At 46.2% G+C, this 26,334-nt stretch overlaps 1 protein-coding gene across 7 annotated transcripts in view; it reads left to right on the top strand.

The window, feature by feature from the left end:
- Positions 1–26,334, top strand: part of vti1a (vesicle transport through interaction with t-SNAREs 1A) — a 441,138-nt gene that overhangs the window by 34,289 nt on the left and 380,515 nt on the right. For all 7 annotated transcript variants that reach the window (XM_070874984.1, XM_070874982.1, XM_070874987.1 and 4 more), the window contains exon 2: positions 21,503–21,561. In XM_070874984.1, the coding sequence (XP_070731085.1) occupies positions 21,503–21,561 (59 nt within the window). The remainder of the gene's footprint in view (positions 1–21,502; positions 21,562–26,334) is intronic.

Genomic DNA, 26,334 nt, shown 5'->3' with positions numbered 1-26,334 from the left:
CACTCCTGCCCCCCTCGGGGCCACGTTCAGATCAGTTGTTTTTAAACCTGCTTTTTTGGTGGTAGCCTCCAACAGTCCCTTTAAGGACAGAAAATGCTGGAAATACTCAGAAGGTCAGGCAGCATCTGTGGAGAGTGAAACAAAGTTAATGTTTCAGGTTGATGACCCTTCATCAGAACTGGAAAAAGTTAGAGATGTAACAGGTTTTAAGCAAATACAGAGGGAGGAAAAGAGGGGAGGGGAGGAGAGGAAAGAACAAAAGGGAAGGTCTGTGATAGGGTGGAATGCAGAAGAGATTAAATGACAAAATGCTTCAACAACTCTTGGATACCAACGTCCCTCAGTATCCTCCTTCCCCTTCATTTTCTTCTGACCCCATGCTTCCTTCCAATCTCACCCTTCACTCTGTTTTCGCTATCCCCTCTGATCTTCTGAGTTGACCCCGAACGATCAGTCCTCAGCAAAGGCCTCTCATCCCCTTATGCCCCCACCTCAATGAATTTCGAGCTCAACGCGACGTGAGCTCTTCTTCCATTGCCTTCGCCTCCACACCCACTTCTTTGGCCAGGAGTCTCTCTCCTCCCCACTCCCTGCACAGCAGACCCTTTCTCTGGGCTTCAGGATTCTCAGTCCACCTGACCATCTGGAATCCTCCCTCTGGCCTTTTACCCTCTCGAGATCTTTTCATTAGGAACTGCCGGCGTGACATCAGCCGTGTCAATTTTTCTGCTCCGCTCACTCATTCTAACCTACATCTCTCTGAACTTGCAGCACTCTGTTCTCTCAGGTCCAACCCTAACATTGTCATTGAACCTGCTGACAAGGGTGGCGCTGTTGTTGTTTGCTGAACTGACCTCTACCTTGCAGATGCTGAACGCCAACTCTCTGATATCTCCTCATACTTCCTCTGGACGATGACCCCACCACCAAAAATCAAGCCATTGTTTCCCAAACTCTGTGACTTCATCTCCTCTGGAGATCTTGCCTCCAACCTCGTAGTTCCCCAACCCCGCACAGCCCGCTCCTAGCTCCTTCCCAAGATCCACAAACTGATTACCTTGGTAGACCCATCATTTCAGCCTGTTCTTGCCCCACAGAACTGATTTCTTCCTATCTTGACTTTTTTCTTCTACCCTTGTCCAGTTTCTTTCCATCTACATCTGCAACTGTTTAGTTTCCAATTGCCTGGCCCTAACCGTCTCCTAACCCTCCTCTGTCTAGGCTGAACTTGGTCTTGCATTGAACAACTTCTCCTTTGACACCACTCACTTCCTCCAAATAATAGGTTTAACTATGGGAACTTGTACGTGGGATATGTGGAACATTCTTTGTTCCAGTCCTACTCGGGTCCCCTCCCTCATCATTTTTTCCAGTACATTGATGACTGTATCATTGTTGTTTCCTGCTCGTGCCTGAACTGGAAAATGTCATCAACTTTGCTTCCAATTTTCACCCTTCCCTCATCTTCATATGGTGCATCTCCTGACTCTTCCCTTCCCTTGCTCAACTTCTCAATCTCCATTTCTGGAGATAGGCTGTCAACCAATATCTGCTATAAGCCCACCGACTCCCACAGCTACCTTGAATGCACTTCCTCCCACCCCGCTTACTGTAAGGACTCTTCTATTCTTCCAGTGTTTCTGTCTCTGTCGCATCTGTTCTGATGATGCCGCCACCTTGCTTGGCTTTCTTTTTTCAACTGATGATTCCCCTCCACCTTGACTTTTTCCTGTCCCATTTCGTGTACTTCTGCTGTCACCCCTTCCCCTCTCTCCCAGAGTCTCAATACTGTTAGAACTTAGGGATACCTAAAAATATATGGTTATGTGAATGAAACTGTGATGCAAATAATTCTGTGTTTAAATGATTGTAAGTTTCTGCTCGAGACAAGTAAGGGGTTAATGTATAAGTTGTGATTTATTGGAACTGTGTAAGTTTCATTTTCCTAGGAAAAAGAAGAATTGAGACAGTGTTTTTATTTAGGTAGATTAGAGGATGCATAATAACCCACATAGGGGCCCATAACATGACCTCGGCCTTGTCAGGCTGAGCTGTGTAAGTTGCGGTTTTGACTTTGTTTAACATTTTTAATTTGGCCAATCGAGGCCCAACTGATGTTTCTTCCATTATTTTTTTTTTATTCGTTCATGGAATATGGGCATTGCTGATGAGGCCAGAATTTATTGCCCATCCTTAATTGCCCTTGAGAAGATGGTGATGAGCCGCTGACTTGAACTGCTGCAGTCCATATGATGAATGTACTCCCACAGTGCTGTTGGGGAGGAAGTTCCAGGAATTTGACCCAGCGACGATGAAGTGATATACTACCAAGTCAGGATGCTGTGTGACTTGGAGGGGAACGTGGAGGTGGTGGTGTTTCCATGTGCCTGCTAACCTTGTCCTTCTAGATGGTAGTGGTCGCAAGTTTGGGAGGTGCTGCCGAAGAAGCCTTGGCAAGTTGCTGCAGTGCATCTTATAGATGGTACACACTGGAACTACGGTATGCCGATGATGGAGGGAGTGAATGTTTAAGGTGGTGGATGGCCATTCAAGTGGGCTGCTTTGTCCTGGATGATGTCGGGTTTCTTGAGTGTTGTTGAAGTTGCACTCATCCAGGCAAGTGGAGAGCATTCCATCACACTCATGAATTGTGCCTTGTAGATGGTGGAAAGGCTTTGGGGAGTCAGGAGGTGAGACACTTGCCGCAGAATACCCAGCCTCTGATCTGCTCTTGTTGGCATAGTATTTATGTGGCGGGGTCCAGTTTAGTTTCTGGTCAATGGTGACCCCCAGGATGTTGAAGGTGGGGGATTCGGCGATGGCAATGCCGTTGAATGTCAAGGGGCGGTGGTTAGACTCTCATGTTGGAGATGGCCATTGCCTGGCACTTGTGTGGTGTAAAAGTTGCTTGCCACTTATTAGCCCAAGCCTGAATGTGATCCAGGTCTTGCTGCATGCAGGCATGGACTGCTCCATTATCTGAGGAGTTGTGAATGGCACTGAACACTGCAATCATCAACGAACGTCTGACCTTATGATGGAGTGAAGGTCATTGATGAAGCAGATGAAGATGGTTGAGCCTGGGACACTACCCTGAGGAACTCCTGCAGCGATGTCCTGGTGCTGTGATGATTGACCTGCAACCACCACAGCCATCTTCCTTTGTGCTCGGTATGACTCCTGCCAGTGGAGAGATTTCCCACTGATTCCCATTGACTTTAGTTTTACTAGGACTCCTTTATGCTACAATCGGTCAAATGCTGCCTTGATATCGAGGGCAGTCACTCTCACCTCACCTCTGGAATTCAGCTCTTTTGTCCATGTTTGGACCAAGGCTGTAATGAGGTCTGGCGCCGAGTAGTCCTGGCGGAACCCAAACTGGACATCGGTGTGCAGGTTATTGGTGAGTAAGTGCCGCTTGATAGCACTGTCGATGACATCTTCCATCACTTTGCTGATGATTGAGAGTAGGCAGATGTGGCGGTATTTGGCCGGATTGGATTTGTCCTGGTTTTTGTGGACAGGACATACCTGGGCAGTTTTCCACGCTGTCGGAGAGATGCCAGTGTTGTAGCTGTATTGAAACAGCTTGGCCAGATGCGTGGCTAGTTCTGGTGCTCAAGTCTTCAGCCCAACCATCAGGATGTTGTTGGGGCCCATAGCCTTTGCTGTATCCAGTGCACTCAGCCGTTTCTTGATATCACGGAGAGTGAATCAAATAAGACTGGCTTATGTGATGGTGGGGACGTCAGGAGGAGGCCGATATGGATCATGCACTCGGCACTTCTGGCTGAAGATGGACTCTCGATCAGTTCCTATGGATTGGAGGGTAGCGAATGTAACCCCACTTTTTCAAAAAGGAGGGAGAGAGAAAACCTGTAATTATAGATCGGTTAGCCTGACATTGGTAGTGGGGAAAATGCTGGAATCAATTATTAAAGATGTAATAGTAGCGCATTTTGAAAGCAGTGACCGGATCGGTCTAAGTCAGCATGGATTTGTGAAATTTTTGAGGATGTAACTAGTAGAGTGGATACGGGAGAACCAGTGGATGTGGTGTATTTGGACTTTCAAAAGGCTTTTAACAAGGTCCCACACAAGAAATTAGTGTGCAAAATTAAGGCACATGGAATTGGGGGTAATGTATTGATGTGGATAGAGAACTGGTTGGCAGACAGGAAGCAATGAGTGGGAATAAACTGGTCTTTTTCAGAATGGCAGGCAGTGACTCGTGGGGTACCGCAAGGCTCAGTGCTGGGATCCCAGCTATTTACAATATACATTAATGTTTTAGACAAAGGAATTGAATGTAATATCTCCAAGTTTGCAGATGACATTAAGCTGGGTGACAGTATGAGCTGCGAGGTGGATGCTAAGAGTCTGCAGGGTGACTTGGATAGGTTAAGTGAGTGGGCAAGTGCATGGCAGATGCAGTATAATGGGGATAAGTGTGAGTTTATCCACTTTGGTGGCAAAAACAGGAAGGCAGATTATTATCTGAATGGTGACAGATTAGGAAAAGAGGAGGTGCAACGAGACCTGGGTGTCATGGTACATCAGTCATTGAAAGTAGGCATACAGGTAGAGCAGGCAATTAAGAAAGCAAATGGCATGTTGGCCTTCATAGCGAGAGGATTTGAGTATAGGAGCAGGGAGGTCTTGCTGCAGTTGCACAGGGCCTTAGTGAGACCACACCTTGAGTATTGTGTGCAGTTTTGGTCTCCTAATCTGAGGAAGGACATTCTTGCTATTGAGGGAGTGCAACGAAGGTTCACCAGACTGTTTCCCGGGATGGCAGGACTGACATATGAAGAAAGACTGGATCGACTAGGCTTATATTCATTGGCATTTAGAAGATTGAGAGGGGATCTCAAAGAAGCATATAAAATTCTGACGGGATTGGACAGGTTAGATGCAAGAAGAATGTTCCTAATGATAGGGAAGTCCAGAACCAAGGGTCAGAGTCTAAGGATAAGGGGTAAGCCATATAGGAAAGCAGTGACAGGATCGGACCAAGTCAGCATGGATTTATGAAGGGGAAATCATGCTTGATGAATCTTCTGGAATTTTTTGAGGATGTAACTAGCAGAGTGGACAAGGGAGAACCAGTGGATGCGTGGTGTATTTGGACTTTCAAAAGGCTTTTGACAAGGTCCCGCACAAGAGATTGGTGTGCAAAATCAAAGCACGTGGTATTGGGGGTAATATACTGACGTGGATAGGGAACTGGTTGGCAGACAGGAAGCAGAGAGTCAAGATAAATGGGTCCTTTTCAGAATGGCAGGCAGTGACGAGTGGAGTGCCGCAGGGCTCAGTGCTGGGATCCCAGCTCTTTACAATATACATTAACGATTTAGATGAAGGAATTGAGTGTAATATCTCCAAGTTTGCAGATGACACTAAACCGGGTGGCGGTGTGAACTGTGAGGAGGATGCTAAGAGGCTGCAGGATGACTTGGACAGGTTAGGTGAGTGGCAAATACATGGCAGATGTAGTATAATGTGGATAAATGAGAGGTTATCCATTTTGGTGGCAAAAACACGAAGGCAGAATATTATCTGAATGGCGGCAGACTAGGAAAAGGGGAGGTGCAACAAGACCTGGGTGTCATGGTTCATCAGTCACTGAAAGTGGGCATGCAAGTACAGCAGGTGGTAAAGAAGGCAAATGGTATGTTGGCCTTCATAGCTAGAGGATTTGAATATAGAAGCAGGGAGGTCTTAATGCAGCTGTACAGGGTCTTAGTGAGGCCTCACCTGGAATATTGAGTTCAGTTTTGGTCTTCTAGTCTGTGGAAGGACATTCTTGCTATTGAGGGAGTGCAGCGAAGGTTCACCAGACTGATTCCAGGGATGGCTGGGCTGTCATATGAGGAGAGACTGGATCAACTGGGCCTTTATTCACTGGAGTTTAGAAGGATGAGAGGGGATCTCATAGAAGCATATAAGATTCTGACAGGACTGGACAGGATAGATGCGGGAAGAATGTTCCCGATGTTGGGGAAGTCCAGAACCAGGGGACATAGTCTTAGGATAAGGGTTAGGCCATTTAGGACTGAGATAAGGAGAAACTTCTTCACTCAGAGTTGTTAACCTGTGGAATTTCCTGCCGCAGAGAGTTGTTGATGCCAGTTCACTGGATATATTCAAGAGGGAGTTGGGTATGGCCCTTAGGGCTAAGGGGATCAAGGGGTATGGAGAGAAAGCAAGAAAGGGGTACTGAAGGAATGATCAGCCATGACCTTATTGAATGACGGTGCAAGCTCGAAGGGCCGAATAGCCTACTCCTGCATCTATTTTCTATGTTTCTATGAGGACAAACTTTTTCACCCAGAGAATTGTGAATCTATCGAATTCTCTACCACAGAAAGTTGTGAGTTCAGTTTGTTGGATATATTCAAAAGGGAGTCAGGTATGGTCCTTATGGCTAAAGGGATCAGTGGGTATGGAGAGAAGGCAGGAGTGGGGTACTGAAGTTGCATGATCAGCCATATATCGTAGGGCCGAATGGCCTGCTCCTGCACCTATTTTCTGTTTCTATGTAAATGCTTCAGCCTTGTCTTTTGCACTCACATGCTGGGCTCTGCCATCATTGAGGATGGTGATATTCATGGAGGCACCACCTCCCGTTAGTTGTTTAATGGTCCGCCATTTACGACTGGATGTGGCAGGACTGCAGAGCTTTAATCTGATCTGTTGATTGTGGGATCACTTAGCCCTGTTTATGGCATGCAAGTAGACGTGTGTTGAAGCTTCCTCAGGTTGACACCTAATTTTTTAGGTACACTTGGTGCTGCTCCTGCCATGCTCTTCTACATTCCTCATTGAACCAGGTTCCCTGGTTTGATGATGATGGTAGAGTGAGGGATATGCTGGGCCATGAGGTTACCATTGGTGTTGGAATACAATTCTGCTGCTGCTGATGGCCCATTTACCCAGTTTTGAGCTGCAAGATCTGTTGTGAATTTGTCCGATTTAGCACGGTGGTAGTGCCAAACAGCACGATGGAAGGTGTCCTCAGTTGATGACGGGACTTAGTCTCCACAATGATTGTGTGGTGGTCACTGCTACCAATGCTGCCATGGACAGATGCATCTGCAACAGGTAGATTGGTGAGGACGAGCACAAGTAGGTTTTCTCTCGTGTGGGTTCTCTTTCCACTTGTCACAGGCCCAGTCTGGCTGCTATGTCCTTCAGGACTTGGCTAGCTCAGTCAGTAGTGGTGCTACCCAGCCATTCTTGGTGATGGACATTGAAGTTCCCAGAGTGCCATGATGGGCTCCGGAGTCGATGTTGAGGACTCCCTCCCGATCGTATACCACCGTATTGCCATCCCTAGTGGATCTGTCCTGCTGGTGGGACAGGGCATACTCTGGGATGGTGGCTGAAAAGTATGATTCTGAGTATGACGATGTCAGGTTGTTGCTTGGCTCAGGCTCAAGCTCTCCTAACTTTGGTACAAGTCCCCAGATGTTGGCGAGGAGGACTTTGTAGGGGCGACTGGATGTGCTGTTGTCGTGTCGGTAGGTCCATCCAGTTTTATTATTCTTATTTTTTTGTAGCAGTTATGTACAACTGAGTGGCTTGCTAGGCCATTTCAGAGGGCAGTTAAGAGTTAACCACACTGCTGTGGGTCTGGAGTCACGTATAGGCCATACCCAATAAGGACTGCAGATTAGTGAACCAGATGGGTTTTTACGACAAACTTAGTTTCATGGTTTCACTCGTTTTTAATTCCAGATTTATTTAATTAGCTGAATTTAAATTCCCCAGCTGCCGTGGTGGGATTTGAACTTGAGTCTCTGGATCATTAGTCCAGGCCTCTGGATTACTCGTTCAGTAACATTACCACTATTTTACCATTCCCAACAAGAATATGGTTATTATTATTGCTAATAACCATATAATGCGAAATTAGGAATTGGAGTTTGTTTAACAGAATTGCTTGCTAAGATGCATAAGTTAACCAGTGTGTTATAGAATATAATTTAATGATTCATTTCATGGTACAACAGTCTAATTATGAAATGAAATAGTTAGTGTACGCACCAGCTGCATGAAAATAAACAACTGATAATGAGCAGTCACGAATAATGTGGCCTCTGATTGAAGGCGTCTGAAGGCTAAGCTTGGTGTATGGGCGACTGTTGCATGCTTAAAGCCCACTTAACGCCCATTTTACCGCTGAAATGACGTATAACACCGATATATCGCCCATTTTGGCACAAAATGGAAACTGACAGGCATTTTTAGGAACCTTATCGGCGAGCGTTACTTTCCCCACGTGCTTAACGCGGGGAAAAAATATTACCGCCTGCGGAATCATCAGAATGGGCGAAATAAATGCCCATAATATCGCCCAGCGTTACTTTCCTCACTGATTTAATGCCGAAATTCAATATTAACGGCCATCCACTTTTTTTTTGTCGTAAAGAGCATATTTATCCAAACTAGCGGCCATGAGATCACCCAGCATCAATTTCACCACCTCGCACACATATCGCCCACAATAGCGCTCGCCCAAAAAAACGCCCAGAAAAAGTGGAACTAACCGGAACTAATCATAGAGTTATGGACGCCATGTTCTAGATCACAAGTCGCATCCTTTAAAAGGCTGCTGTGCTTCAACCTCGACGGAGTTCGGATGTATTCTGCAGGTCGTTGGAGTTGATATGAACATCTCTGAAAACATCTTGACCATACAGTGACCTATTGGAATTGAAGAGCTGTCTTCGTCGGAACATTCTTTGTTTGTGACCAATCGGTGGAAAAGAGAGCTACTGCAATGGGGCCTGTCATAGAAATATAGAAAAATAGGTGCAGGAGTCGGCCATTCGGCCCTTCGAGCCTCAGTACCCCTTTCCTGCTTTCTCTCCATACCCCTTGATCCCTTTAGCCGTAAGGGCCATATCCAACTCCCTCTTGAATATATCCAGTGAACTGGCATCAACAACTCTCTGCAGCAGGGAATTCCACAGGTTATCAACTCTCTGAGTGAAGAAGTTTCTCCTCATCTCAGTCCTAAATGGCTTATCCCTTATCCTTAGACTGTGTCTCCTGGTTCTGGACTCCCCCAACATCGGGAACATTCTTCCTGCATCTAACATGTCCAGTCCCGTCAGAATTTTATATGTTTCTATGAGATCCCCTCTCATTCTTCTAAACTCCAGTGAATACAGGCCCAGTCGATCCAGTCTCTCCTCATATGTCAGTCCTGCCATCCCGGGAATCAGTCTGGTGAACCTTTGCTGCACTCCCTCAATAGCAAGAATGTCCAATTAGGAGACCAAAACTGGACACAATATTCCAGGTGAGGCCTCACTAAGGCCCTTTACAGCTGCAGCAAGACCTCCATGCTTCTGTACTCAAATCCCCCAGCTATGAAGGCCAACATGCCATTTGCCGCCTTCACCGCCTGCTGTACCTGCATGCCAACCTTCAATCAGTGATGTACCATGACACCCAGGTCTCGTTGCACCTCCCCTTTTCCTAATCTGCCGCCATTCAGATAATATTCTGCCTTTGTGTTTTTGCCACCAAAGTGGATAACCTCACATTTATCCACATTATACTGCATCTGCCATGCATTTGCCCACTCCCCTAACCTGTCCAAGTTACCCTACAGCCTCTTAGCATCCTCCTCACAGCTCACACCACCACCTAGCTTAGTGTCATCTGCAAATTTGGAGATATTACTCTCAATTCCTTCATCTAAATCATTGATGTATATTGTAAATAGCTGTGGTCCCAGCACTGAGCTCTGCGGCACCCCACTAGTCACTGCCTGCCATTCTGAAAAGGATCCGTTTATCGTGACTGTCTGCCAACCAGTTCTCTATCCACGTCAATACATTACCCCCAATACCATGTGCTTTAATTTTGCACTCCAATCTCTTGTGTGTGACCTTGTCAAAAGCCTTTTGAAAGTCCAAATACATCACATCCACTGGTTCTCCCTTATCCACTCTATTAGTTACATCCTCAAAAAATTCTAGAAGATTTGTCAAGCAGGATTTCCCTTTCATAAATCCATGCTGACTTGCGCCGATCCTGTCACTGCTTTCCAAATATGCTGCTATTTCATTTTTAATAATTGATTCCAACATTTTCCCCACTACTGATGTCAGGCCCGTTTTCTCTCCCTCCTTTTTTAAAAAGTGGTGTTACATTAGCTATCCTCCAGTCTATAGGAACTGATCCAGAGTTGATAGACTGTTGGAAAATGATCACCAATGCATCCACTATTTCTAGGGCCACTTCCTTAAGTACTCTGGGATGCAGACTATCAGGCCCTAAGGATTTATCGGCCTTCAATCCCATCAATTTCCCGAACACAATTTCCTGACTAATAAGGATTTCCTTCAGTTCCTCCTCGCAAGACCCTCGGTCTCCTAGTATTTCCGGAAGGTTATTTGTATCTTCCTTCGTGAAGACAGAACCAAAGTACTTGTTCAATTGCTCTGCCATTTCTTTGTTCTCCATTTTAAATTCATCTGATTCTGACTGCAAGGGACCTACGTTTGTCTTCATTAATCTTTTTCTCTTCACATATCAATGGAAGCTTCTGCAGTCAGTTTTTATGTTCTCAGCAAGCTTCCTGTCATACTCTATTTTCCGTCTCCTAATTAAACCCTTTGTCCTCTACTGAATTCTAAATTTCTCCTCGTCCTCAGGTTTGCTCCTTTTTCTGGCCAATTTATATGGCTCTTCCTTGGATTTAACACTATCTCTAATTTCCCTTGTTAGCCACGGCTGAGCCACCTTCCCCGTTTTATTTTTACTCCAGGCAGGGATGTACAATTGTTGAAGTTCATCCATGTGCTCTTTAAATGTTTGCCATTGCCGATCCACCGTCAACCCTTTAAGTATCATTCGGCGGTCTATTCTAGCCAATTCATGTCTCATACCATCGAAGTTACCTTTCCTTAAGTTCAGGACCCTAGTCTCTGAATTAACTGTGTCACTCTCCATCTTAATAAAGAATTTTACCATATTATGGTCACTGTTTCTCAAGGTGCCTCGCACGACAAGATTGCTAATTAGTCCTTTCTTGTTCCACATCACCCAGGCTAGGATGGCCAGCCCTCTAGTTGGTTCCTCGACATATTGATCTAGAAAACCATCCCTAATGCACTCCAGGAAATCCTCTTCCACCATACTGCTACCAATTTGGTTAGCCCAATCTATAAGTAGATTAAAGTCGCCCATGATAACTGCTGTACCTTTTATTGCACACATCCCTAATTTCTTGTTTGATGCTGTCCCCAACCTCACTACTACTGTTTGGTGGTCTGTACACAACTCCCACGAGCGTTTTCTGTCCTTTGGTATTACGCAGCTCTACCTGTACAGATTCCACATCATCCAAGCTGATGTCCTTCCTTACTATTGCGTTAATTTCTTCTCTAACCAGCAATGCAACCCCACCTCCTTTTCCTTTCTGTCTATCCTTCCTGAATGTTGAATACCCCTAGATGTTGAGTTCCCAGCCGTGGTCACCCTGGAGCCATGTCTCCGAAATCCCAATTATATCATAATCGTTAATAGCTGCCTGCACAGTTAATTCGTCCACCTTCTTACGAATACCCCTCGCATTGAGGCACAGAGCCTTCAGGCTTGTCTTTTTAACACACTTTGTCTCTTTAGACTTTTGTTGTAATGTGGCCCTTTTTGATTTTTGCCTTGGGTTTCTCTGCCCTCCACTTTTACTTTTCTTCTTTCTATCTTTTGCTTCTGCCCCCATTTTACTTCCCCCTGTCTCCCTGCAGAGGTTCCCATCCTTCTGCCATATTCGTTTAACCCCTCCCCAACAGCACTAGCAAACACTCCCCCTAGGACATTGGTTCCGGTCCTGCCCAGGTGCAGACCGACTGGTTTGTACTGGTCCCACCTTCCCGAGAACCGGTTCCAATGTCCCAGGAATTTGAATCCCTCCTTCCTGCACCATTCAAGCCACGTATTCATCTTAGCTATCCCGCAATTCCTACTCTGACTATCACTATCCTGAGATTACTACCTTTGAGGTCCTGCTTTTTAATTTAACTCCTAACTACCTAAATTCAGCTTGTAGGACCTCATCCCATTTTTTGCCTATATCGTTGGTACCTAAATGCACCACGACACCTGGCTGTTCGCCCTCCCCCTCCAAAATGTCCCGCAGCCGCTCCGAGACATTCGTGACCCTTGCACCAGGGAGGCAACATACCATCCTGGAGCCTCGATTGCGGCCGCAGAACACCTACCTATTCCCCTTACAACAGAATCCCCGACCACGATAGGTCTCCCACTCTTTTTCCTGCTCTCCTGTGCAGCAGAGCCACCCATGGTGCCATGAACTTGGCTGCTGCTGCCTTCCCCTGATGAGTCGCCCCCCCCCCCCCCCCCAACAGTACCCAAAATGGTGTATCTGTTTTGGAGGGGGATGACCGCAGGGGACCTCTGCACTACCTTCCTTCACTGCTCTGCCTGATGATCACCCATTCCTTATCTGCCTGAGTAACCTTTGCCTGCGGTGTGACCAACTCACTAAACGTGCTATTCAGACATCCTCAGCTTCGTGGATGCTCCAGAGTGAATCCATGCGCAGCTCCTCGATCTCCCGCTGGCCTCCTCGACGGTCACGCCCTTTTATGGGCCGCTCCTCCTCGATCTCCCGCTGGCTTCCTCCTCGACAGTCGCGCCCTTTTATGGGCCGCTCCTCCTCGATCTGTCCTTTCTCACCCTCTCTTGGTGACCAATTACATTTAGCAGACTCGAACGCTCCACTGCATCATGTGCCCAATGTAAGACGTGACAGACTGATGAGGAGGACCAGACGTTACATGCCCCCCAGCAAGTATAAGGAGAAGCATTCTTATCTCGACTTGCCCGACACCATCTGCCTTCAGAGACTGCGCTTCCACAAAGAGGTTATCATTGAGGTATGCCAGCTGATAAAGGCAGATCTGCAGTCTGCCAGCACCATCAGTACTGCACTGTCCGTCGAGGTCAAAGTCACTGCGGCACTGTCGTTCTACGCCTTGGGTTCTTTTCAGGCCACAGCTGGAGACATTTGTGGAGTTTCTCAGCATGTCACACATTGCTGCATTAGACAGGTCACTGAAGCCCTGTACGCACACAGGAGGGACTTGATCAGCTTCCTTATGACCAGGGAGGCACAGAGTGAGTGCGCTCTAGGATTCTCCAGAATTGCAAACTTCCCTAAGGTGCAGGGAGCAATAGACTGTACGCATATCGTGATGCGGGCACCTTTTCAGAATGCTGACGTTTTCAGGAACCACCGAGGATTCCACTCCCTGAATGTCCAACTGATTGTCGACCACCAACAAATTATACTGGCAGTGAATTCTCAATTTCCGGGCAGCATCCATTATGCTCACATCCTGCATGAGAGCACTGTATCTAACTTGTTTAACAATGAGCCGCAAAGTGACAAAGGATCTGGCCTCGCCACCTGGCTGATGACCCCCCCGGCGTGACACCCACACCGAAGCCGAGAGGCGAGACAACGAGAGCCACAGAGCAACTCGCAATATCGTGGAGAAAACCATTGGAGTGCTGAAGCAGCGTTTTAGATGCCTGAACCACTCAGGAGGCGAGCTCCAATACCACCCTGAGCAGGTAGCTCAATTCGTGGTGGCGTGCTCCATGCTGCACAATTTGGCTATCAGGAGGGGACAAGAATTGCCTGATGCGTCTGATAGTCTACCTCACCAGAGAGAGGAAGAGGAGGATGATGAGGCGGACACTGACATCGGGCCAGAGAATCCGGCTGATGCTGAAGCCATGCCCCCGCCCCCCTGTAGACTGCATGAAAGGGTCCATGGTGGCATGATAGCTGCAAGAGCCTTGCGTCAGGAGCTCATCAATGATTGCTTTGCCTGAAAGAACGGTGGTGGTATTTACAAGGCTGACACATTAGCATGGCCTGCTTTGCTATCATTAACAAGTGGTACAAGTGGCTCAGCTCCGACAAGGCCAGAATTAGACGCAGCAAATCTTGCCAATGTTTTTTTTCTGTGTGTATGTGACATGGAGGAGAATATAGAGTTCCTGTGTGTTTCACACAATCCCGTACTGATGACAGTCCAGCTGCCAATATAGGAACGTCCATAATCTCTCGTCTGTGAGGGTTTCAAGGCCGGATGCAGAGTAAAATTCCTCAGTGAGTTTAGACTGCACTTTGAGGCCAGAAGAGGTGTGGGCCCAGGGGCAGCACGGGCAGCCCACACTGCGATATGTGTGCGCACTAGGTCCGTGCAGCAGAGCTGGTCTCTCGTCGTCTTGGTTAATCCTTGCCACTGGACCAAGACCTAGCGCTGTCAAGCCCGTGTGGGGACTGGTGTGCAATGGCCACCACACGTTAAAAAAAAAATCCACACACCGGCATCTTGCACCCTTCAGGATGTATTTCGGGACCTGGAATATTAGATCCTTCATTGAAACACCTGTGAGCTTTTTGGCGTGGAAGCAAGTCATCCTCGATACGAGGGACTGCCTATGGTGGGCATCACCTTGGTGACAGTTAAAGTTTAAGTTGATTGAAGTTAAGTATCATTATACCCTTTGATAAGGAATCGCCACTGTGTAATGGGGCAGCTACCTGAGCCAATGTGCTACAAGGTTTTGTTAAATAAAAAACATTTAAGCCGAACATTAGTCTGAAATCATTTCTATTTCTGTACAAACCAACCCTCCCCCCCTCTTTTCCCCGCCCCCCCCACCCTCTGCTTCTCCTCCCCACCTCTACCTTTTCCCCACTTGACTCCAAGCTGCCTGGCCGAGGAGCTCCTCAGGCGATGCTTCATTGGGGGGGGGGGGGGGTGACGGCCAAAACGCTGCTTGGACTGATACGGGAGAGGACGGTCCCGAGGTGGGAACGTGCTCCGAGCCAGAAGCAAGGGCCCCAAGTTTCCACATGATTTGCTCCTGATTTTTAGGAGCAACTGGTGGAGAACGGACTATCTTAGAAATCGCAATTCTCCCCTTTTTTTTTCTGCAGTTCTAGTCAGGTAGAACAGTTCCACTTTGGAACAGAATTTTTTCTTCAAAAGGGGGCGTGTCCGGCCACTGACGCCTGATTTCAAAGTTTCCACAGTGAAAACGTACTCCAAACTAACTTAGAATGGAGCAAGTGAAGATTTTTGTAGAACTGAAAAAAACCTTGTCTACACATTAAAAAATCAGGCGCAGGTTACAAATTAGGCATCCAGAACGAGGGGGGGGCGGAAGGGAAGTCATTAAATTCTACAATAAATCCTTATTTATACTTATACAAATATTATACAAATAAATCCAACCTGAATAAACATTTATAAGCAAAGAAAAGATTAAATAAACCATCTTCCGACCTGTGTGAAAGTGCTTCAGGCAGGTTCAGTCAGCTCAGCGGTGTGGCGTCGTTCCCGCGAACGGGAGGGAGGGAGGGCCCGACCGACCGCAGCGGGGGGCGGGAGGCAGGGAGGAGGAGGCAGCCGTTCCTGACGGCGGGGGGGGGGGTGGGGGGGTGGGGGGAGAGGGAGGGAGTGAGGGACCGACCGACCGACCGCAGCGGGGGGGGGGGGGGGAGGGGAGGAGAGACAGCCGTTCCCGACGGCAGGGGGTGGGGAGGAGGCAGTGAAAGCTGCAGGACGCCTCAGAAGTTGAGGCAGCCATTCCCGATGGCGGGGGGAAATGGCTGCCTCAACTTCTGAGGCTTCCTGCAGCCTTCTCACTGCTGCAAGAAGCCTCAGTGCTGATCATGGAAGGGCAATGTGCTTTTATTAAAAAATGTTCAAAAATTAAACAGCTACAAAGAACTACAAAAATGGCCAAGTGCCAATGTTTCCTTCACACTGCGCACGCGCGAACGCTCCAACGCGCACGCGCAGCGTTGCCGGCACGAAAAAAACTAATTTAAATGGTACCCGCCCCCTCCCACTTACAAAATCGGCGCGAGTGGTAGGCTCCGCGCCAAGCTGCCATGGAGCTGCAGGGCGCTCCAGAATCGCGTTTTTTTTTTTTCAGGCGCGGTTTTCGGCGCGAAAAACTGCCGCCCAGCTCGGAGGGGCGCCCGTTTTGTAGCGTGTGGAAACTTGGGGCCAAGATGTTGCTGCTGGCTCTCGTGTGGTTGGCAATGGGGGTGCGGCATCTTGGGGTGCAGTGCCGCGCTCCGGGGACCATTGGGAACCCTCTGCCAGTAGTGTTCCTGGCTACCAGCTCCAGGGTCTTCTCCATCCCTTCCATGTTATATCTTATTTGTTGGACAAAAACTCGGTGCTTATGTTCTTGGTGCTTAGTCGGCTTTTTGCCTCTCTCCCTCGTGCCTCTCACAACAGGCAGACAAGCACACACCACAGCCACACACGCTTTCAGTGCCTCTGAGCTCCCTCTCTCTCTGTCTCCTCTTCGCATGTCATGATGACCCTTGACCTCCAGAATTGCAGGAATCGAGCGTTGCCATGCCGTTGTTAAGGACGGCCACACTTTACGGCAGAAGGTCAAAAAAATTTCATGCTACCGCCCATTTCATATCGCTTGCGGTAACGGCCATTTTCAAAAATGGAGACTAGGTGCTTTGAGAATGGGTGAGAAGCCGATGATCTGAAAACCCTTTTTTACTGCCCACGCCGGAAATAGCGCCCATTTTTGGGCGATAACCACAAAAGTGGTGGTTCTAGCCCAATAGCTTTAGAGGACGGGGCCGGATGAGATAAGAGGGTAAAGATAAATGGACTGGCCAACAAGAAAAGATGTGTAATGGTTGAAGACCACTCCTGAGGGAGGATCTTCATCGGCAAGTTTAGACAAAGAACTCAACGTCCCATTGGGCACCGTGTTTTAAGGAGAACTTCTATAGGTTAAATGGTCTTGTCAATATTTTACCCCAGGCCCACCCCTAAAAAGAGAATAAAAGGAAGAGTTAAAGCACCCTTAGGCAGACCATGGAGTGAGGAGCTCCCAAGATACTCCATTCTTTCGAGAGTGGATCCATGCTGACCCTAGTCTAACACTCTTGGGTAGGTAGTCAGACATTCTTTCGAGAGTGGATCCATGCTGACCCGAGTCTAACACTCTTGGGTAGTTCAAGAACGGAGAGAGAGAGTCTGTCTGATTGGGTCCGGTGCCAGCTACTTGTCAGAGTCATATGTTTTTGCTGTATAACTAGTTTTTGCTGTATAACTAGTGTGTTATATTCTGTCCTAAACTCCGAGTAAACACAATTGGGCTCACGTTTCGACTCGAGTTGCTCCTATTTTTTTGGAGCAACTAGTTTAGAATGGAGTATCTTAGAAATTGCAATTCTCGGCATTTAGTTTGCTCCAATTCTAATGAGTTAGAATAGTTTTGTTTTAGAACAGTTTTTTTTTCAAAAGGGGGCGTTACCAGCCACTTACGCCTGTTTTGCAAGTTTAGGCAGCGAAAACTTACTCCAAACTAACTTAGAATGGAGTAAGTATAGATTTTTGTACGCTCAGAAAAACCTTGCCTACACTTAGAAAATCAGGCGTAGGGAGTGAGAGATGGTGGGTGGGGTGGGGGGGGGGGTGAGGAAGGGAAGTTTACACTTCACTTTTACAAATAAAGAGTCATCATCAATAATAAATGATAAATAAATCAATAAATCAACCAATAAATCATTCAAAAAACATTTTAAAATTAAAAATATAAAAAAATCAATCAATAAAAAATTAAGTTTCTACTCACCTACTGCAGTACCGGGAGCCCTCCAACATCATGCTGGGACGGGGCCCCTCCAGTGTCTCTCTGTCTCTGTCTCTGTCAGTGTCTCTCTCTGTTTCTGACAGCAGGGGAGGGGGGAGGAGGAGGGGGTGGGATGGGGGCGAAGAAAGGATGGGGGGGAGCTGAACGAGAGGGAGTGGAGGGGTAGCAGAACGGGAGGTAAGCCAGAGTCCCGATCTCCAATGCCAGGGGAGCCCAATTGGTCAGGGCTAGGGGCGGCGTGCTTCGGGCTGCGAGAAGCTACTGCACATGCGCGCACACTGTTTTCAGTGCCGGGACCTGGCTCCGCCCCCGACCCCTTGTGCTGCGCTTCGCCGAGGCCGAAGATGTCCTGAGGAGCTCGGAGAATCACAAGGTAAGTTTTCGGTGCCTTTTATATTCCAGAAAGTTGGCGCACCTTATTGAGGTTGCTGTTTTTACAGAGGGCGGAAACTTGGGCCCAATATACCCACCATATTGGTTTGCACATTTCTGCCACCTCCAGTGTGATGCCAACACCAAACACATCTCCCCTCCCCTTTCAGCATTCCGAAGGGACTGTTCCTCCATGACACGCTTCCTCCACCCGCAACACCCCCTCCCTTCCCACGGCACCTTCCCATGCAAGGATAGGAGATGCAACACCTGCCCTTTTGCCTCCTTCCTTCCACCGTTCAGGGCCCAAAACACTCCTCCTTGGTGAAAAGGTGATTTACGTACTTATTTCAATTTAGTATTGGTATACTGTATTCGCTGCTCACCATGCGGTTTCCTCGACATTGGGGAGTCCAAGCGCAGATTGGGTGATCGCTTTGTGGACCATCTCCATTCAGTGCGCAAGCATGACCATCTGCTTCTGGTTGCCTGTCATTTCAATTCTCTGGCCCTCTCCCACTCTGGCCTCTCTGTACTTGGCCTACACTGTTCTAATGAAGCTCAAAGGAACTCATAACTACTGCTCGCACTTTTTTGGACAGCATCTGTTGGTATTGATTCTGCTATTTCCATTCACACCTTTTTTGTCTTTACTTGTCCCATTACCATCCTCTTTTGCCTTGCACCATTATCCCTTTTATCATTTAATCTCTCCTGCCTTCCGTCCTGTCACAAACCTTCCCTTTTATTCATTCCTTCCTTCCCACTTTCTCTACCCCTGTAGTTGCTTTACACCTGTTGCATCTCTAACTGTTTCCAGTTCTGACAAGGGCTCATCGAATTGAAGCATTGGCCAAGAAATCCCGGTCAACTGCTTCCCGTGGGCGATCAGCTAAAAAAGGGGAAAAAGGTGTGCACTGGCCAGAACTTGCTGCGCCCACGAGTGATCCCGGTCCTGAGGCCTTCACTCACTGCGCGTCGGAGTGTGTGCACGCCAGGACGTCCACAGAGCTGGAGCTACAGTCATATGGCTCTGAGCAGCCAATCCAGATAAAGTATTTTCTCATTCATAATAATGGGAACTCTAAGTTGGAGTTCCCATTATTATGATTGGAAAACCCCTGCCCCCCGCCCCCCCCCCCAACTCCCAAAACACTAATACAAAATAGAAAAAATACACCACATAATTAATATTAATTTAAATTAAAGTTATTTATGTCTTTTAAAAACTATATATTTTCCGGTTTTTAAAAAAGTTTTTTTAATTATGGTTTAAAATAAACAGCATAGTGGGGAGGATTTTTAACAATAAAATGTTATTTTATTATGTCTTTGTGTGTTTTAAAACTCTTACGCCAGTCGAAGTAGGCTATCTGCTTGCTTTTACCAGGCGCAAGAATTTTCAGTACATTTGGTGGGCAAGATGTGGGTAAATACCGCAGTCATATTGGCCCGGATTTTGCGGTGGGTGTGATGGGGTACTCTGAGTACGCTGTCATACTTCCTTTGAAATCCATCACCAGTTCGGGATTTCTGCATGCACAAAATCTGAAATTTGCGGTCTGTCAACATACGCATCGATAGGCCATACACACGGCCCATGAAAAAGCGATTGCTGGTGCAGAGCTGGAGTATTTGCCCACCGACTGGCCAGCAATTGTGTACGGAATGTTACGGTTGATGCAAACAGGTGCATGATTTAAACATTTTCTTATTGGAAATTGTGCACATACACTGCATCAAATGAGTTTCTGCAAATATTGGACCAGATTCGAGTTTTAATGATGTTGGAAATTATCAAAAAATTTAAATTTTTAGTGAGGTTGGTGGAATGAAGCTAATTGGGAGTTGCATTCCAATCCTGTAAATTGTAATTAAATCTGATTTTGGGATTTCATCAAATATGATTGAGATTCCCTTCAGAAATGATTAAAATGGAATTCTCTTTTATGATTGGAGGATCAGGCCCATATGATCCCAGGCACGCTTCTGCCCCGCTTGTCTTCCCTGGGATCCGTGGGCCATTACGCTGCCCTCCGCCTCACAGCGTCAGATCGCAAGTCTTTGCAGCCTCGTCGCCATCAGCTGCGTATCCCTTTCGTGGATTGGAGTTTTTTATTTAAAAGAAATTATTTTTTAAACTAAGCAGATAAAAGCTGTCCTTTTAGTCACTTGCAGATCATGCTATCTTTACTTGCAACAACAACTTGTATTTATTACTGAAGGAGTAAAATGGTATTCCAGTTACCCATTCAGTATCCTCCATACATCAAATTTAAATGTTAAAGTAGGTGACATTGTTCAACCAATGCCTTCTAAATATCTTGTGTTAGAAATAACCAAGTTTACGGCTATCTTAGGTCACTTTAAATAATCCGGTTCGAGTGCAAACTTATTTGGTGGGTATATTGTGTTTAATCACAGTTTAAGACAGAATATAACACCCCAGTTATACAGCAAAAACATACGACTGTGACAAATAGCTGTTACCAATCCGATTGGACAGACGGCTGACACACGTAAGCAATTCTCTTCCTTTTCTTCTAGAACTTCCCTATCTCTCTTTCTTTCTTCCATCTATGAGAACAAGCTTGCTCTCTCCCATCTGTGAGCTTCCTTCTCTCTCTCTTGCTATCTCACTCTCTCTCTCTCTCTCTCTCTCTCTCTCCCATCTGTGAGTGCAAGCTTCCGGGAGGTCACTTTTAGGGCTGGGCCTGAACCGTAATATTGACGAGACCTTTTGACCTATAGCGGTTCCTCTAAAAACTTGCTATCCAATACAATTTCGTGTTCTTCGTCTTGGTTCTTGTTTCAAGAACCTGCCCTAAAGATGTCTTACGATTTTGGCCACATGAATTTTTGTTTAAACCTTTCCAAAGATATTTTTCTGTGGAATTCCTTTAATCTCTCTTTGTCCCTATTCTCTTGGGTATAATCAATGCAAAGACTTCGTCCTCTACCCTTTGAACTATGTGGCCCAAAGCAGAGCTTTCTCACTCCTTAGCAAACTGCCTGTGTTTACGCTAAATCCTACGAACTTCCTTCCTTTATCTTCGTCTGCAGTTTTGCCATGCTAACTTCAAATCCTACCGTAGCATTATACATAAAATACATAAACAAAGTCTTAACTTAAAAACAACAGACAACCGCTTAGCAACAGGAAGATTGTATATAATACAAAGAACTATATCCTCAGTAGGAAATCAAGACATTAGCATTTCTAAGCATTTCTCTGATCCGAAGAGACTTTCCGTCTGCAATTCGAACACACCCATTTAAACATGGCTTTTTCCCATCACAGTTTTAAACGCGTAACTATATACATTTTTAGGCATCAAGTTTCTAACACTTGTATTAATCCTGTTGGAAAATTATTATTTTCTGTTTAATATGATGTGGAATGTTTGTTCATTTGTTTATTCTCCAGATGACAAGAAATGTATGGTTGCAAATGTGGAAAAGCAGATGGAAGAAGCTCGGGAACTGGTAAGAATTGTATTATTTGGTATTCTGAAGTATTGTACATTTTATGCATGTTAGTTTCATATCAAGAATTGTTACTTGAATTTGAATCTAGAGAGTGAAAGATGCCAGATCATTTTATTAAAATAGATACAGAAACATTATAAATGACTGAAATTAGAGAATTTTAATCACTTACCATAGCAGTTCATCTTTAATGCTGATCCAAACATAAAAGCCAGATTGTTCTGTTCCAGATGGATGTAAGCTGGTTGAATTTTGTTGTGCCATTTTTGGTGCTGAACACAAGAATCATATGGTTAATTGCTTTGCTTCATTTCCTCGGTGCACTATGTTTAGTAAAGAGGTTAATACATTCATAAGTTCCTGTTTGTGCTATTTGAATGCCATTGTTACATCATTTTCAAACAATTTTAAATAAAAAGATTAACAACTTATGCAAATTCATTAACTGCTGCACTAAAAGTAGCATATGGAAGAAAGGAACTCACTTTGTGTTAATGCAAACATGGCACACAGGTAGAAACACAAAATTATGGCAAATAAATGCCTGAGTAGCATTGGAAGCAAATTATGTTTTGTGCCAAGAGTGATTCACTTTAATCGTGATATGGGGATTGGGCGGGAACTGGAGTTGTGGTAGATCATCAGCCATGATCTTATTGAATGGCGGAGCAGGCTCAAGGGGCCAAATGTCCTACTCCTGATCCTGTTTCTTATGTTGTTATTTCACTTAATTCACCTCTATTCCAACATTTAGCTTATTTAAAACCACTTCTGAATAACTTGGAGACAAGATCAGTGGCAATAAAATAGTAAAAAAAAACAAAAGCAAAATACTGCTTGTGCTAAAAATCTGAAAATAAACAGAAAATGCTGGAAATAGTCAGCTGATCAGGCCAGATCTGTGGAGAGAGAAACAGAGTTAACGTTTCGGGTTGATGACCTGATGAAAGGTCGTCAACCTGAAATGTTAACTCTGTTTCTCTCTCCACAGATGCTGCCTGACCTGCTGAGTATTTCCAGCATTTTCTGTTTTTATTTTAGGCAATATAATAGTACTGTGGTGCATGAAATTGCGTTGCAACTTTGGGGTTTATGTTGCTATTCATGCTAGCTGCTAGTCACAGGAGCCCTTTAAAGTGATGAGAACTGAGGCCAAGATTGAGAAACAAAACGAACAGAATGAGGGGGACAGAGTAGGGGAATGATATATGAGCAGACAGTTGAGGAACAGACCAAGATCAAGCCGAGCACATCCAGGAGGATTGCAAGTAACTGCTAGTGGGGATTGATTAAGGTGTGCTTTCTAAATTTAAAAATATTATCAGCTAGTTCCACTGTGGGGATGTAAACCTACTGTTAGTAAATTCACACAACACAAATTGTGCCATCCCAAGACTCCTCTACTGTTTATTTGTGTTCATTAATCAGATAAAGGTAAAGAGACAAAAATTAGAGACCGTTCATTACATCAGCTCCTTTTTAAGCACTTTCCTCCTAGGTGCAAAGTAGTTGCTTTCAATGCTGTTGTTGTTTTGAAGTAACTGGAATTCTATCCCACATGAAGTTTTGATACAATGTGTTCCAGGTTTGATATATGTGTGTGTCTGTAGGGGTGGGAGGAGGGGGTGCTGAGAGTAATTTTAATGCAAAGAAGTTGCCTCCTTATAGTAAGTTCTCTGAAAACTGTTGAATGGATTTTGTCAGAATTTATGTTGCTAGTAGTTTCTGTAAGCACATATGTCGATGGGAGAATAGCAGATTCTTGACACATTTCTGATGTACAGTGATTTGATAAAATGTCACTGGGACCTGACTATGATATTAGTAGCGTTCACTTGTATTTACAAAATATAAGCCTGATGGTGCTCTCTTCTTTATGAAAAGGGAATTCTGATAAGCATTTACTCCTAGATGTGTCTCGAGATAGTTTTTAAGTTTCTGTTTTTTCCATTTCATCAGCCGAATGGTGAAGGTGATATGAGCTAAAAGTGTGTCTTCAGCATATTTTCTCCTTTTTAACAAAAGATGTTCATGTGATTTGTCACTCTGTCACAGTTAGGAATTGGGCATCTGCAAGAAGGATTCCAACTTGGCTTACCATCCCACTGTGTACAATGGTGTTGAAGATATAAAACGTTCCATGGAGGAGTATTGTAGCGACGGCAGCAGAAGCAGTGCCTCAAAAAAGTCAATGCCGGGGCACTCAAAGACCCAGCTAAGAGAGGCCTATTCAGTCAACGCCTCACTGCTAACCTGGCATGCCTTGATGACCCCGAGACGCAGAATGCCCACAATGCTTGGTCTGCCCTCCAGGCCTCCATAACCAGTGCCTGCGAAGAGACGCTCGGTCACGCAACCAGGATACACCAGGACTGGTTTGATGAGAATGACCAGGAGATCCAAGAGCTAATAGATCGCAAGCGCAGGACTTTTCTGAGCCTAATACAACAACCCAACTTTGGAGCAGCAAGGCAGCATTACAAAAGATGGCTTAAGGCTGAGGTTCAACAAAAAACCTGCAACCTAAAGAACAGATAGTGGGTGGAGAAAGCACAGGAGATTCAGCAGCTGGCCGATAGCCATGATGTGCGAGGATTCTTCAGCGCAGTCAAGGCCACCTATGGCCCAAATACCCAAGGCCCCACCCCACTGTTGGCCAACAACGGGGAGACACTCATCAAGGACATCGAGGCAATCAGGACCTGCTGGAAGGAGCACTTCGAAGATCTCCTCAAACGAGACTCTGCCTTTGACTCGAGTGTCCTCGACTCCATCCCGCAGCATGCTACCCGCCACCATCTCAGCAAAATTCCAGCCCGGCACGAGGTAGAAAAAGCCATCTGTCAGCTTAAGAACAACAAGGCTACGGGAGCGGATGGAATCCCCGCTCAGGCACTAAAGTATGGCGGAGAGGCACTATTGGCACGAATGTATGACCTCATCTCTTTCATCTGGAAGGAGGAGAACATGCCAAGAGATCTCAGAGATGCAGTAATCGGGACCATCTTTAAAAAAGGGCATGTCCGACTGTGGCAACTACAGATGAATCTCCCTGTTATCAGCCATTGGGAAAGTCGTCGCTAGAATCCTCCTCAACCATCTTCTCCCCTGTGGCTGAGGAGCCCATCCCGGATTCACAGTGTGAATTTCGTCCCGTACGGGGTACAATGGACATGATTTTTACAGTGCGACAGCTGCAATAAAAATGCAGGGAACAGCACCAACCCTTGTACATGGCCGCCTTTGACCTTACAAAAGCCTTTGACATTGTCAACCGCGAGGGACTATGGAGCGTCTTCCTCCATTTCAGCTGCCCCCAAAAGTTCGTCACCATCCTCCACCTGCTCCATGACGACATGCAAGCTGTGATCCTGACCAACGGATCCATTACAGACCCAATCCACATCCGGACTAGCGTCAACCCTCTTCTCAATCTTCCTTGTTGTCTTGCTCCACCTCACACTCAACAAGCTCCCCGCTGGAGTGGAACTAAACTACAGAACCAGTGGGAACCTGTTCCACCTTCGTCATCTCCAGACCAGATCCAAGACCACCCCAACCTTTGTCATCAAGCTACAGTATGTGGACGGCGCTTGCGTCTGTGCACATTCAGAGGCTGAACTCCAAGTCATCGTCAACATCTTCACTGAGGCGTACGAAAGCATGGGCCTTACGCTAAACATCTATAAGACACCAACCTGTCCACGCCGCACAGCATTGTCCCCCCAGTCATCAAGATCCATGGTGTGGCCCTGGACAAAATGGACCACTTCCCATAACTCGGGAGCCTTTTATCAACAAGGGCAGACATTGACTTCGAGATTCAACACCGCCTCCAGTGCGCCAGTGCAGCCTTCGGCTGCCTGAGGAAAAGAGTGTTCGAAGATCAGGCCCTCAAATCTGCCACCAAGCTTCATGGTCTGTAATGATACCTGTCCACCTGTATGGCTCAGAGACATGGACCATATACAGTAGACACCTCAAATCGCTGGAGAAATACCACCAACGATATCTCCGTAAGATCCTGGGAGGACAGATGCACCAACGCTAGCGTCCTTGACCAGGCCAACATCCTCAGCATTGAAGCACTGACCACACTCGACCAGCTCTGCTGGGCGGGCCACATTGTTCGCATGCCTGACACAAGACTCCCAAAGCAAGTGTTCTACTCGGAACTGCTTCACGGCAAATGAGCCCAAGGTGGGCAGAGGAAACGTTTCAGGGACACCCTCAAAGCCTCCTTGATAAAATGCAACATCCCCACTGACACCTGGGAGTCCCTGGCCAAAGATCGCCTTAAGTGGGGGGCGCTGAGCACCTCGAGTCTCATCGCCGAGAGCATGCAGAAACCAAGCACAGGCAGCGGAAAGAGCGTGCGGCAAACCTGTCCCACCCACCCTTTCCCTCAACGACTGTCTAACCCACCTGTGACAGAGACTGTAATTCTCGTATTAGACTGTTCAGTCACCGAAAAACTCATTTTTGGAGTGGAAGCAAGTCTTCCTCGATTCCGAGGGACTGCCTATGATGATGATTATAGCTAGGAATAATATGGAAACTATATTTAATAACCACCTTTTTGTACTCCTTCCCCTGTTTTTAAAATCCACCTGAACTAACTATTCAAAGTAATTGCCCTAATGTGCTTGTTTCGTTGCCACAATGACATATAACTAATCATTGTATATCAGAGGTCACGTACTTTGACTAGCCATTTATATTGTACAACATTTCTGTACATCCGTGACTAAACATTACTGTTACAGCTAC

Source organism: Pristiophorus japonicus, chromosome 3 (assembly GCF_044704955.1).
Source record: "Pristiophorus japonicus isolate sPriJap1 chromosome 3, sPriJap1.hap1, whole genome shotgun sequence".
NCBI classification, from domain to species: domain Eukaryota; kingdom Metazoa; phylum Chordata; class Chondrichthyes; family Pristiophoridae; genus Pristiophorus; species Pristiophorus japonicus.
Note: the sequence above shows the minus strand (reverse complement) of the source record. Positions and strands in the feature narration are given on the sequence as shown.